Raw genomic sequence first — 13693 nt, forward strand, 5'->3', positions numbered from 1 at the left:
CGTTCAACTGTGATGATGTGATGTCTGTTACATGTTTGTAACGTAGGAAACCGCAGTAATAAGACTCCAATTTTATGGAGAAAATATTCAGCAATAGTGTTTAATGATGAAACTGCATGTGGTTTGTCTTAAAGCATATTAAAAGCATCACGTAGACATATACAATAATAAAAAAACTTTCACCACATGGGGACTTTAATAGACAGAGGAAGTATCAGAATAAATGAAAGAGGAGCATGCGTGTTCTGCTGAATGGGAGTTTTAACATGCAGGGTTTCTTGCATTGTAAGACTATTACATTAACATGCATACATATAGCAGTTGCTTTTATCCAAAGCGACCTACAAATGAGAGAGCATTTAACATTTTGTCTAAGCAGCCAGAAGTAAGTGTAGTATACAACTGTTGGGTTCAATTGAAGTCCACTAAATGGAGAAAAATCCAGAAACGTTTTCCCTCAAAAAACGTAATTTCTTTTTTCGACTGAAGAAAGAAACCCATAAACATCTTGGATGAGATTGGGGTGAGTAAATTATCAGAAAATGATCTTATGAACGTGAACTACTCCTTTAACACTTCAGGTGCACATTAGCAAACCACTGTGCCATAGCATATGCAAGTTAACTGGGTTACTGATGTGCAGACCCACAAACTGAATATCTTTAAATTATAACATAAACAAATCTACACCCTCTTTATTATGCAAATATTTCGGAGAATCCTATACTTTTCACCTAATAATAACCTATAATAAGAGTGTTAATAGTACTCTCAGCTCAGTTTAATATAGCGTTTAAATCCAGTCTGGAAAATTCAGCAGACTTTTAAATCAGCACATTACTAAACTGAACATGCAAGCCACATTTAAAAATTCATGTTATCCATGAGGGTAAGGAAAAGGGGTGCAGGCAAAAAAGTCCTCCTTACATTCTCGTGTTTTATGTGCTTCAGCAGCCGCAGTTCTCTGTATGTGCGCTTGGCGTGGATGATGGACTGAAACGGCCGGGACAGCTTCTTCACCGCGACCTTCAAGCCCGTCTTCACGTCAATTGCCGAGCTGTGGATAAAGAACACAACGTTAAGGCTTTTGATCAACAACACAGACCACAAGATTAAAAACAAAAATGTTTGGTAACATCCTGGCCCAAATCATAAAAGACCACCCCAGTGTCTCAGTGACATTCTGTTTCCAACAAATGGCTCGGTTTGTTCAACAAAAAAAAGCTAAAATCCGCATCTTTTTTGGTTGAAATAAACAGAAATAAAGAAAACCCCCAGTTTGCTTCATGTTCACAGTGGGGTTTTTTAAGGATAAGGTCACAACAAGATCAGTCAGCTTTTATGACATGTGTTTTGCGATATGCGTGGATGTGACCATCCAAAACATTGGTGTGTGCTAAGCTTAACACACGAAAATTTTTAGGATTCTGTGTTACATGCACAGCTTGTGCGTGTACTACGCCATTTTGTCATTAGGATGTCCTTATCAATCTAAAATCATTATGAGTCGGAGTCATTTATAACATGTATTTAAAAAAGCAACACTCGTTAAATAAAATCATTCAAAATATTCTTTATTATCATGAAAATACCTGAAACAATTTGAAGAACAGTGATATAAATATTCCTGTAGACATTTCCTGGAATAGCGTTTGTAATGCTGCTACTTCTGTGGCACAAAGGGAGTTTCTGCACGAGAGCGCCCCCTGGCTTTGGGATGTGCTGGATTTTCACTATAATTCATTAAAATTCATTCAGTAAGAAAATGCGCATTTGCATGATTAATCGTCACAGCCCTTCTAAGTGTATATATATCTACATGTGAAGGTATTTTTATCAGCGGAAAACTTACAAATAGTTTATAAAATATTTAACGGTAAACTAACAAGTGTTAAAACTTGCCGGAGGGCGTATTTGAAGCGTAGCCCTGATGCAATTGTCATAGTGACAACTGCCAATCACAGTCGACCGCAACACAACACCAAAAGACTTTTGTTTTGACAGCTAATGGACGCAAGTTTGGTTGCGTTAGCGATAGCTAGTGTATCCCATCGTAACGATTCATCTTTCCTCTATTTTTATGCTTCACTGTTAAAGTAAATGTGAAGTGTCTGCAATAGGTTATTTGCATAAGGCGATCTGATTGGCTGATACCTGTGTTGGCACTTTTCAACAATTTTCAACTTCTGCTGCGAGCAACACCAGTGACGTGACACTAACGGATCCACAATTCGGTTTGGCAATGTATGACGTCACCCATTCAAAGAAAATAAGAAGCGATAATGCTGATGCCCCGTGTAACTGCACTGTAACGCCGTCAGCATTGACGCTTCTCACTTAAGGGCTTGTTATAGTCGTGCGTAGGTCCTACGGCGTAGCCGCGACGGCGTAGGTTCCGCGTCGGTTTTCATTTATACTTTTGTGTCGTCGTCTGCGTCGACGTGCAAACACACGGCCAGACCGCTGGTGGGCAGTAACCACACGTGTAACCACAGTAGCAGCGCAAACGTCAAAGAAGAAGAAGCTTAGCAAGTTAACCCAAAAACGAAGAAGAAACAGCAACTTGTTGTGTATAATTTGAGAAGACCAACAATAATGGAAGTAAATAAACAGCGACTTTTGATGCAGTTTGAGTTAAATCACTCCTCAACTTGGCTAATTTTTGTTTTCACTGTCGCAAACGGAAATACCTATGACGCAGTTTTTTTTACCTGATGGGAGGGGTTCTGGTGGACCAATCACAGCGCTTGCGGTCCGCGTAGATCTGGCGCTATTACATTTTTTGTGAGGTGCGCATCAGGCTACGCACAGGCTATGGATAGCCCAGGACGTATAACCTACGCACGACTATAAATCGGGCTTTACTTTGAATGGGTGACGTCATGCATTGCCGAATTGAATTGTGGATCTGTCGGCATCACGTCACTTGCGTTGCTCATGGCAGAAGTTGAAAATTTTCCAACTTTAACTGTCAACGCTTGCATCAGCCAATCAGATTGCCTTATGAAAATAACCTACTGCAGTCCCAGCCAATCACGTTTATGAAAGACCTGGAAAAATGCCTGGAAAAAATGACCATGGTGAGTGCGCAAAGCACGTGCCTACATTTGAAATAATGAACTTGAGCGCACAAAAGACGTGATATGTGAACGGCCCCTAATGGTTTTACTTCAATGGTGCATATTGAGTTTCTGCACTACAGCGCCCTCTGGCTTTTGGATGTAGCGGCATTTTACTATAATTCACTGAGAAGCATAGCAAGCACGATTTATGGAACCGGCACTTATCACTTCATTTTTTGTTTATTTGCATGTCATTGGGCCGTATTTTTCCTTCACAAAATGGGGTACAAAAAATGTATCCGAAAATGCCTCCAGCCTATTTCATTTTCCAATGATCTTGGGAACAATGTAAGCAGTCTTGTCAAAAGACCAAATAGGTTTTCCAGGAAGTCTAAGTAGGCCAATCTCTCAGATAGAAGAATTCAAAGTTTTGTGAACTAATAATATTTTCTTGCAACAGCGTCTACCACCTAGACAGAAATACCCCCTCTACCAAAAAAAGACCTCAACCACAAGACACCATAAAGGAAAAGGTAGCCATGTAAAGTGCAACAAACATCCACTCCAAAAATAATCAGATAGGAACCAAACATAAACAAACAGAGATACATACATCACATATACATATATAAAATACCAGACTAGTGCCATGGCAAATACAGACATGCACAATCTTTTCAAGCTACGTCACATGCCATTTCAAGTAGTACAATTGTATCTTCACACCCTTGAATAAAATGTGTTGCCACACAGGAACCCAACGCAAATGGCAGTGCAAGTGCCGATAGGACTTGCTAAGATAAATCATATACAAACATACACACTTTTGACACCACAGCAGGGTCAACAAGTGTACAGTTGTTAACACTAAGGCTTTGTTGTCGAGCCTTGCAGACATACCGTTCACCTTACATAACAAGTAGTACTTGACCTAAAACCCGCTCGACAGGGTAAAGTCAAGCGTTGAACTTTCTCCGCTGCAGTCTCTCATGGGCTTGTTGTTTATGAGATATATCTACTTACAAGCATTGTGAACTGATGGCTAGAAAGTTAGCAGAGTGATGTATGATGGCCATGCAGCTATGTGCAAACACGTGTAGTATAGTAAGTAGGAACAGCATGTGGTCTACATGGGGTTTAATCCAAAAGAAATAAGTCTGCTACACATAGTGGAGCCAGTGACTCAGTAATGATTGTGAAAGATGGGAAACCACCACAGCATGTAGGAAAAGTCCCAGTTCTCTATCAAACCAGGACAGGCTGATGTATCTCGCACTGGACGCAGAGATTAGGGAAAGGGGAAACGTCCAGCTGTTTCATTATCCTAAGCACTTCATCCAACACTGCATTGCTCAAACATTATCAGAGAAAACATTTATGAGAGTATTATAACAGCGTTATAAGTTTATTACAGTGATCAACTGTAAAAATATCTTTAAAGGACATATTATGAAACTTATTAAAGATGTAAAATACATTTTTGGTGTCCCCAGAGTACATGTGTGAAGTTTTAGCTCAAAATATACCACACAAATACTTTAATATTGCCACTTTGTAGGTGTGAGCAAAATGTGCAGTTTTTGTGTGAATCCTTTTAAAATGCAAATGAGCTGATGAAATGCAAACATGGATCGCAATAATGGTAGTTTGTTGAAATTAAACCTCATTTGTCAATTTTCTCTATCTCTCTCTCTGTGCCCTAAATGCAGTGCCGTGGTTGGATAGTGCAGATTAAGGGATGTATTATTGTAATAAGATAGTTTTGTATCTTTTGCACGCGCCACGTTTTTGTAATGTAGACGCACGACAAGCACCGCAACTCATGTGACAAGAACCAACCAATCAGCTTCACTCTTTATGTATCAACTAGGGGTGCACCGATATATCGGCCGATGGTGCTTGCTGTGCTTCTCAATGAATTACGGTGAAATGCCACTACATCCAAAAGCCAGAGGGCGCTCTTGTGCAGAAACTCAATATGCGCTGTAGACGAAGAACCATACACACGCAGCTATGACACGCAGCTCCAAGAAATGGCTGAAGGATATATTTATATTGCTGTTCTTCAAACCTTTTCAGGTTTTTTAATGATAATAAAGAATATGTATAATGATTACGTTTTACGAGTGTTGCTTTTTCAAATGCATGTTATAAACGACTCAAACTAATAGTGATTTCAGATAGATAAGGACTTACTGATCAAAAGCCGTAGTACAAAAGCTGTGAATAATATTGGCTGTGCGATTAAGAATAGTTATCGCCCACGTACTATTAGTGTATATCGCCATGTATCGGTGCACCCGTAGTATCAACATTGGTTAATGTAAAACAGCTGATCATAGCTGTACATGGATTCACAGATCGAATGAACTGTCAATCGGTTATTATTTGACACAAATAGAAGAAACATGGATTGCATGGAGACCCATTACTGAATCTATGGGGAGTACGGCTCAATGTTGCTAAGCAACAGCAGACGCTACCGGAGAGCAACCGCCCAAGCACGTTGGAAAAAAGGAAAGTGAACCAAGGGGCTTTTTCTGCACGGTTTTAGACACAAAACCTGCACCGCCCCTAGTTATACTAAAAACACAATCATGGAGTAGATATTTCTATTTTAAATAATATTTCTATTTAAAAATAAAGTTATGTGGTGGTTATACTGCACGCAGCTGTTGTGCATTGCAGCTAATTCTCCCATCATTCCGCTATCCTTCATAATGTCATTAGGCTTTGCTTTTGTTATTGTGAAATAGCCTACATATTGTGCCTTTAAATCACATTAAAGTAACAAATAACCGCCTAGAAAAGACTTGCTGCTAAAATTATTTAAAAAATTACTTTTTTTAGGATATAATACACGTTTTGCAAGAAAGAGTTACATAGGTAGTTTAATTAAATTGCAAGTTGCATATTTGTTTTTCCTAACTCTCCATAACCTCGACTTCCATTGTAAGTTTCTATTGTATGTAATATTTTATTACCAAACTTGTTTTTACAAACTAAGGTACATGACGAAATTATTTTCTGTGATAATCGGCAGCATTTCCAAGATATTGTCAATAGTGAACAATAACCCACAACATTCCTGTAAAACACAATGGATAGGGAGGTATAATAGACATATGTACAGTTCTATTTTGACCTTGGCAAGATCATGAAGAACCTGTACCCAATCAAGAAAAACAAACTCTAGTGAAACAGGACCAAAGTAGGCCAAAGGCGTTTCTAGTTTAAGGGTACCATTAGTCATTGGCTTTGCTCCCTGTGCCTGAAGTATGTCCGATTAAACCAATAAAAAACCAGGTAAACAATTTGCTGTTTTGACTGTACATCGTGTTCTTGACAGGTGTACAGGATGTTCAAAATTCAATCCAGAAGAAGTCACCTTAAGCTTCAAAGCTTTCTGGAATTCACATCTATTCCTTCAAACAACACAAGCCACCTGAATTCACACTGTTCAATGTGGGATGTTTGTAAATATTCACAGTCTGGAATTTCATAAATATTCTGTGCATCTCAGGAACTGGAAATCATGCTGGTCCTTCAATTAAAAAAAATCCCTGACAATCCAACATGTTAACCAGACAGCATTGTAGTACAAAATGTGGCTAGTAAATAAAAATACTGCAGTGTTTAAAGAGATAGTTCACCCAAAAATTAAAAATCTGAAAAACAAACCATTTGGGCACCATTGACTTCCTTAGATTTTTCTTTACTATTGAAGTCAATGGTGCTTCGGCGTCCTACTTGATTACTAATATCTTCCTCTGTGTTCAGCAGAACCAAAGAAATATACAGGTGTGAAACAACTTAAGTAAATAATGACAAATTTTATTTAATTTTTAAGTGAACTATCCCTTAAATTCCCGTTCCGGAGAAGTGCTCAACCTAAGTTATACAATTTGTTTATTTTAACTTGACTTAGGTCTTCCATGCCTAGCAACACATGATGGCTGCTGTAGCGCTGAACGAGAGTGGGAATGATTGAGAGTGGCCGGGAATGATTGACAGTGGCTGGGAATGATTGACAGTGAGGACAGTCTGCACACTGGCACAAGCCTAAAATGTCCTGGAAACAAACACATTAAAAGGCAACTATTTATACCTCTCTGACTGTGGACATTGCTACAATCGGACACATCCACGTTATGATGGACTGTCCAGGAATTTAAGAGAGAATAGACACCAAAGACATTTTAAGGCCCGGATGTTTTCCAAGTGATGTCAGCTTTCAAACAAAGTGGGGCTTTTCCTTCCTGAAACCCCCCAAGTTACACCTAAATCAATTCTGTGCAATAACATCCAGTCATATGCTATGAAAGTGTGCATGCACAACATCAAAGACACTTATGTGTGTAGTTTATGTTATATTTAAAACCGACTGAAGTCCAAGTAAGTATGACTAACCAGTGTTGAGGAGACCACCTAATCCTGGAATAATGAGTCACAGCAGAGAGTGACATCATTTCGTCCTCAAAGCCAGACTCGTGTAGCATGCACAATGTGCACGGCCTTAATTGAACATGCGACTTACGCTATGACCACGAGACCAGTAAACAAAAATTAAATTAAGCCTAAAATGCATTTAGCTTGTCTACATGTATTGTTTCTACCTTTAGTATGCTAATTTTTTATTAAAACGGAAGTTGCGTTGATCCCTCTACACGCTAAATATACAATGAAATATTAGTTTTAACTGACAAAAAGGTGTAATAAAGAATGCACACCTAACTGTAGCAAGTACGTCACCTTTTAAACCCACGCATGCATTTTATGGGTGAGTTAAACCTGTCAACGAGGCAGCTCAGTGTAATCAACTTTCATTTTCAACTGCAGTTTCAACTCATTGTACTCGTGCATGTAAACTAAGTAGGCAGCTGACTACATTTTGAGACGCAGGCGCATTCTTAAAATACGCGCAAATAGCAATGCAGTGAGCGTGACAGCTTTGTAACCCAAAAACAGCAAACCGTCGCGTTTTAATGCTGTTTGCAAAGAGTGCTTTTTAAATCTCTTTGCAAGTTCAGCAACAACACGAGCAAGCATACCAAAAACAAACGCAAGAGGCCCAAAGACTCGGAACAGCCAGATCTTGTTATGCAAGAGCTTTACAACACGATGTCCAGGGTTGATATTTACCATACGGTTCCATAAGCTCCGGAACCCACGGGTGACAAGCCCTTGTACCTCTCCGGTACCTCCCATACAGTCTTGTTGAGCTCCTGTCGGTAGAAAATGGGTCTCTCCTTCTGGGACATTCCTGAAGAGGAGCGAAAACTTCTCCGCTTGCTCGTGATCACAGTGCGTTTATAGGAACAAAATACGAACAAAACAAAAGCAGAACCTCCAGGTTTACAATCCTATCTCCGTGCAACGAATAACATTAGTTAAATGCATATGCGCGGTAGCTGGAGATCGCGCTCACGATTAAACTATGATCCTTCAGAAGCTACTGAGCAAAGCGTGAGATTTCTGCTTGTGCGCGGATCTCTTTTTTCCTGTTACAGGTTCTCCTGTGACGAACTTGCCTGACGTCACTGCACAATCGTGACTCACGGGACTTCGTATCAAATCTCGCGAGAGTTTTTCGTATCGAAGACTGCGCAGTCAGTCTACGTAAATATAAGAAAACATTTTATATGTATTTAATACATTATGCATTTTTATTACATATTTATATTTTATAATGTATATATTTTATAATGTATACGGTTTATAAAACAAATAATCTGAACAGAGAGCAAAGGGACTTTAGTGGGGTGGTATGTCGTTATGCATTTAACAGCATATGTGCACGGGATATATTGCACGGAGCTATACCTAAGTTAACCCTCAAATAAATGCCGAATAGAAAATGTTAAAATGCAAATACGTGAGGCAACCATTTTAAATTAATCTTTTTTCTATTGAATGTAAAATTAGCTTTCTCAAAGGGGTGCTCAGTTACAAGGATGACTTCTAAACATTTCTGACGACTTCTAAGAAACCCCCATTGTTATTAGTTTCTGTTTGTATAGTCACACGCACGCGCGCAAAGAGAGACGGAGAGATAGAAATTGCTTATCATCATGTGTTTCACGATCAAGCATTGTTCGTATTCTAAGTATTTTAAGTCCACTATTCCAACTTTTACATTAACATTTGAATCTTTCACAATAAAATTACCTTTTATGAGCCTATCTTCACCGTCACTTGTAGAATATCACACTCTAGTGGTTGTGAGGCGTTACTTCTACGCCTAGTACACGACTTCCATGCAAGTCAAATATCTTAACATATTTTAACTATTAAACCTGTTGTACGGACAGATTTACCATCTTACTGTTTTGACTGTCTATTTTACAAACCGCACATGGGAACAGAATGTCATTTTTAATTAAGAATCTTTCAATTCAAATTTAATTGAATTTGTAAAGAATCTTTCATATAAAATTTATTATCTTTCAAAGTTTTTATCATAGTGTTTATGTATAATTTTAAAAAACAGCCCCTGTCTGAACCAAACAAAACAATAATGCAAATTTGAACAGCAAAACACTTGAGTTTTGATTTGTGGTTGGGGAATATTTAATAAAACCTTAGCCTTAAACATTATTATTGAGTTGCATAGGGTTTACTATAAATAGTTTGCTATGACATATTTAAAAAAAAATGTAAACATCCAACGTCTATCCTTATATTTAGATACAGAGTAGTTTTTGTGCATGGGGCACAGATTAAAGACTTTGTTTTGTATTACATGACACAGATAACTCAAAAGAACATCTTTACATGTACAATTCTGTTTGGGTAATAAAAAAAGCAGATACCCTTTTGTAGTGTTTATACTTCCAACTTTATTTCTTAAATAATATACATACTTCCCCAGGTTCCCTATTAAGACAGAGTTGACATTTATATTGTGTTTTTTTGCATCTTTAGGCCTAATTGGTACTCATAAATGTTCCATTATTGCATTATAAACACAGTTCAATCAGATCATAGGGTCTATATTCTTAACAACTGTGTAATAACACAATTATTATCAAATTAGTACCATTTAAATAAATGCCTTTATGATATACTAATAGTATGTCATGAAGCCTTTGCTGTGACATACATTATGTTACCTTGGTCCTTTGGTGGCATTATTGTGAATGTAAAAGAAATCAAATTAACTATTAATGCATTACGTAATAACTTTTTAAGTATATTTTTGGGATAACTAACTATAATTCTTAACATTGGGCGTGGTTTTCCATTAAAAAAACTTAAGCATTAAAATCTGTACAATTGCCTATGGAACGAAAAGCAGCGATTACAGATCTTGTAGAACTTTATTATAAATATTTGGGGTCACTTGACATGCTATGATAATACCAAAACCCTGAAATAATATCTAAACTTTGTTAATTAAAGAGACATGAATAATTCTAAGATAATATTTTTCCTAACTTTGTTTTGTTTGAATACCCCTATAAGTCCAAGTGTTACTTCTGCATTTGTAAAGGAAAAAAACACAGGAAAGAAATGTAGTTTGTACACAAGTGAAGTCCCCAAGCTTCTTAACTTTGAATGTATTTTTTCTCACCATTACTAGTAACCAATATTATTATGTTGATCAAAGATCAAAGTCCCCAAAATCCAATCTTTACCTAAACATTTACAAAATGCAAAGCAGGTCTTAAGTCAAAGTTGTGCTGATGCTTCTACCAACATCGGGAGCAGGTGGAGCACCATCTTCATCAGTTGCTGGCAATATTTGCCAGCATTACATTTCTTTTGGCATTCAATAGTCCATTGTCCATAAAACTGATCCATCCGGGTCATTTCAGAAAAATCAGGTAAAATGCCATAAACATACACATCGCTGCAACAGGAATATGAAGCCTTGTTCCTATCACTGCAGCTGTGGAGATAACATACAACACAGTCACAAAATTACATTGAAACAACTAAAACCAGATGCAAAGCATTCTGGGGACCAAAATCTGGGCCCAAAAAACAAAAAAAGGTTAATAAGGATTTTTGGTTCCCAGAATACTTGGCATAAGGCTGCAATTTTATAGTTCTTATTCTGTAACAAAAAAGACTTGTGAATGTTTAATGTTAATTTAACTTTGAACAAACTGTTGCCATTTAATAACATACATTTAAATCTACAGTAAGTTATTGGGAAACAGCTGCATAAGTAAAGCAAAAAAAATTATAGTGCAGTACAAATGCTATTCTTCATATAGGTTTTTAAAGACATGGGGGTGGTAAATGATGATTTTTGGATTAAACTATAACCCTTAAACACAGTGCAGGATCACGTATGTGTACATTAGTACCTAGATTAGGCATTTATAACGTAGCTACACTACATCTACTACAGAGATGTAGTATAAGGAATTATTCAATAGACAACGTACCTTTGTAAAACACTCCCCAGACACCCTTCTTCTCTGACAAGAGCCAAGTGTTTAGGCGAGGGACCTTCTTGAGGTATGCGCATGTGCAAACGAAAAGAATTCCAAATACAAGAATTCCATCGAAAGAGTACACTGTGAACAAACAATACACGATTGAAACCAACCATCTTAATCTAGTTTAAAAACATTGAAATAAATGAACAACAACGTTGTAGGACATTAAGGTAAAACAAATAAAATGCGATTTATATCTAGATGCTATCCAAATCGATCTGTTTTGGTGACTTGTATGACTTGATCTGTACGACTAACGTTATACTTTAGGTTGAGGTGTCAAGACACCATCAACAACATAAAATTACAATGACATTGATTACTTAGATATATCATTATAAAGCACGTATGTTGACATTATGATACAAGTCTGAGAACATACTAAAGACTTGTAACAGTTAATGATGTTTACTAAAGCAGCTGCGGCCCGTCATGAGCCACGTCCACGCATACAATAATACTGTAACTCCACAGATCAGCTTACTGTCAAAATCTCTTATTTGACTTTCTGCTTAAGTCTTTCACACATTTATCTTATAACAAGCTCATACCGTTTGTCATCGTCGCTGATTATATTCCCCGTGTTAAAAGGAAGCAAGGACTGCCGATGATTTTTTATTTACTGTTTTCATCAGTTCCGCATCACTTCCGGTTCGGGTCTGTGCCGTGTGTGTTGAATTATGGGAAATCACCTTACAAATTAAACGTCTACGAGATCATACAAGACAACATAAGTCGATATTTGTAGTTGAAATATTGAAAAAAAATATTTTTTAAATTTTGTTTTTTCTCTGTTACACTAGACCAATGTTACTGTCATCACATCCAGCGATAGAAATATAAAATACATTTTGATTAGATTAAAAATATTTTAAATGTAGTTAAAATAAATTAAAATTGTAAATAAATACATTTACAACATTTTTTAGTTTTATAGGTTTTTCATTGCAGTGTTATTTGAAGTCTGTTTCTCAGTGTGATGACGCGTTTCAATGACTGACGTCATCTGTTTACTTTGACCGAAAACTGAGGGATGTCCGTTTCATTTGAATTGTCATATATTACCAATACATAGACGTTATTCTTAATCATTTAGAAAATAAATGATGATTAGAAGTCAAGTTGTCCTGGTTAATTCCTTCATTATTTTATCTCCCTTTCGTCTGCAGTCATAGATCCAGAAGAGTTTTTGTATCGAGCTCAATATGTTATCCAATCCAATCTGAAAACATAAGCACTTGGTCATCTGTCCATATCTGCATACTAATGTTCCCTCTTGTAATACTAAAATAAGAAAATGTGGTATCTCTACAGCTACAATATTCTTAACAAAAACATTAAAGTGGCAAGCGAAAACACTGAAACTGCTCTATAATGCAGCAAAAATGTCAAAAAAATGATGTCACATGCCCTGTGACAGATAGTAGGGAGAATATTCAGGGTGTAACTTCCATGGCATGTGGCCCGAGATGCTGGGATGACCTCTATCCATCCCGCAACACAACAAAAGACAAGCTGGTTTAAAGGATAGATGGGGTTCCATCATTAAACAAGGTTTATTTTCGTTACTTGACATGTTGATTTTGATCTATTGACTTAAACACAGTTTCTTTGTGTTGTAACAATATGTCTAGCAGCTTTATTTACATGAAACAAGCAGGTTCTCTCTTGTGGGATTAAACCTGCTGTGTTCTGTGTTATGCAACAGTCAGTTAAGTTATTTCTCTTAAGTAAACAGGTTATGCCATTTGTTGCATCTGCCGAGAGCTTTAACTTCAACACAACTGATGTTTATGTGTATGAGGCACAGCGTGCCATCTACCTCCTGCTGAAATACTGTTATATTACAATGCACAAGTAAGATTTAACAACTCTTTACATGTTTTGGGATAAAAGTCACTTTACATTAAATCTGTCATCTTTTTTATTCATACATTTGAGCTAATGAAAAAGACTTACACTGTCAATAAGACTACAAATGATGTTTTTATTGTGGACAACACAGGGGCGGATCTAGAAAATTATTTATGGGGTGGCAAGGGGGTGGCATGAGAACTACAAGGGGTGGCAATGAAGTAAGCGTCCTTGCATGGTTGTCGTGGATTCAAGAAATTATATACTGTATATACTATATTCGGTGAACACTGGACCTCAAATTTTTATAACATTAATAAACGCAAC

At 37.1% G+C, this 13693-nt stretch overlaps 2 protein-coding genes across 3 annotated transcripts in view; both read right to left on the bottom strand.

Moving 5' to 3' along the window:
* Nucleotides 1–8573, bottom strand: part of mapk14b (mitogen-activated protein kinase 14b) — a 34139-nt gene extending 25566 nt beyond the window's left edge. For both annotated transcript variants that reach the window (XM_065241728.2, XM_065241729.2), the window contains exons 1-2: nt 8205–8573; nt 928–1057 (exon numbers count right to left, since the gene is read on the bottom strand). In XM_065241728.2, coding sequence (XP_065097800.1) covers nt 928–1057; nt 8205–8323 — 249 coding nt within the window. In that variant the 5' untranslated portion in view covers nt 8324–8573. The remainder of the gene's footprint in view (nt 1–927; nt 1058–8204) is intronic.
* Nucleotides 8574–10362: 1789 nt separating this feature from the next.
* tmem167b (transmembrane protein 167B) lies at nt 10363–12189 on the bottom strand. Its single transcript, XM_065241730.1, has 3 exons — nt 12064–12189; nt 11459–11590; nt 10363–10953 (listed from the first exon to the last, which is right to left on the bottom strand). Exons 1-3 carry the CDS (start codon nt 12071–12073, stop codon nt 10871–10873), a joined length of 225 nt encoding a protein of 74 aa, XP_065097802.1. The 5' UTR covers nt 12074–12189; the 3' UTR covers nt 10363–10870.
* Between the last annotated feature and the right edge of the window lie 1504 nt (nt 12190–13693).

The sequence above is a fragment of the Paramisgurnus dabryanus genome, chromosome 14 (assembly GCF_030506205.2).
Source record: "Paramisgurnus dabryanus chromosome 14, PD_genome_1.1, whole genome shotgun sequence".
Taxonomy (NCBI): Eukaryota; Metazoa; Chordata; class Actinopteri; order Cypriniformes; family Cobitidae; genus Paramisgurnus; species Paramisgurnus dabryanus.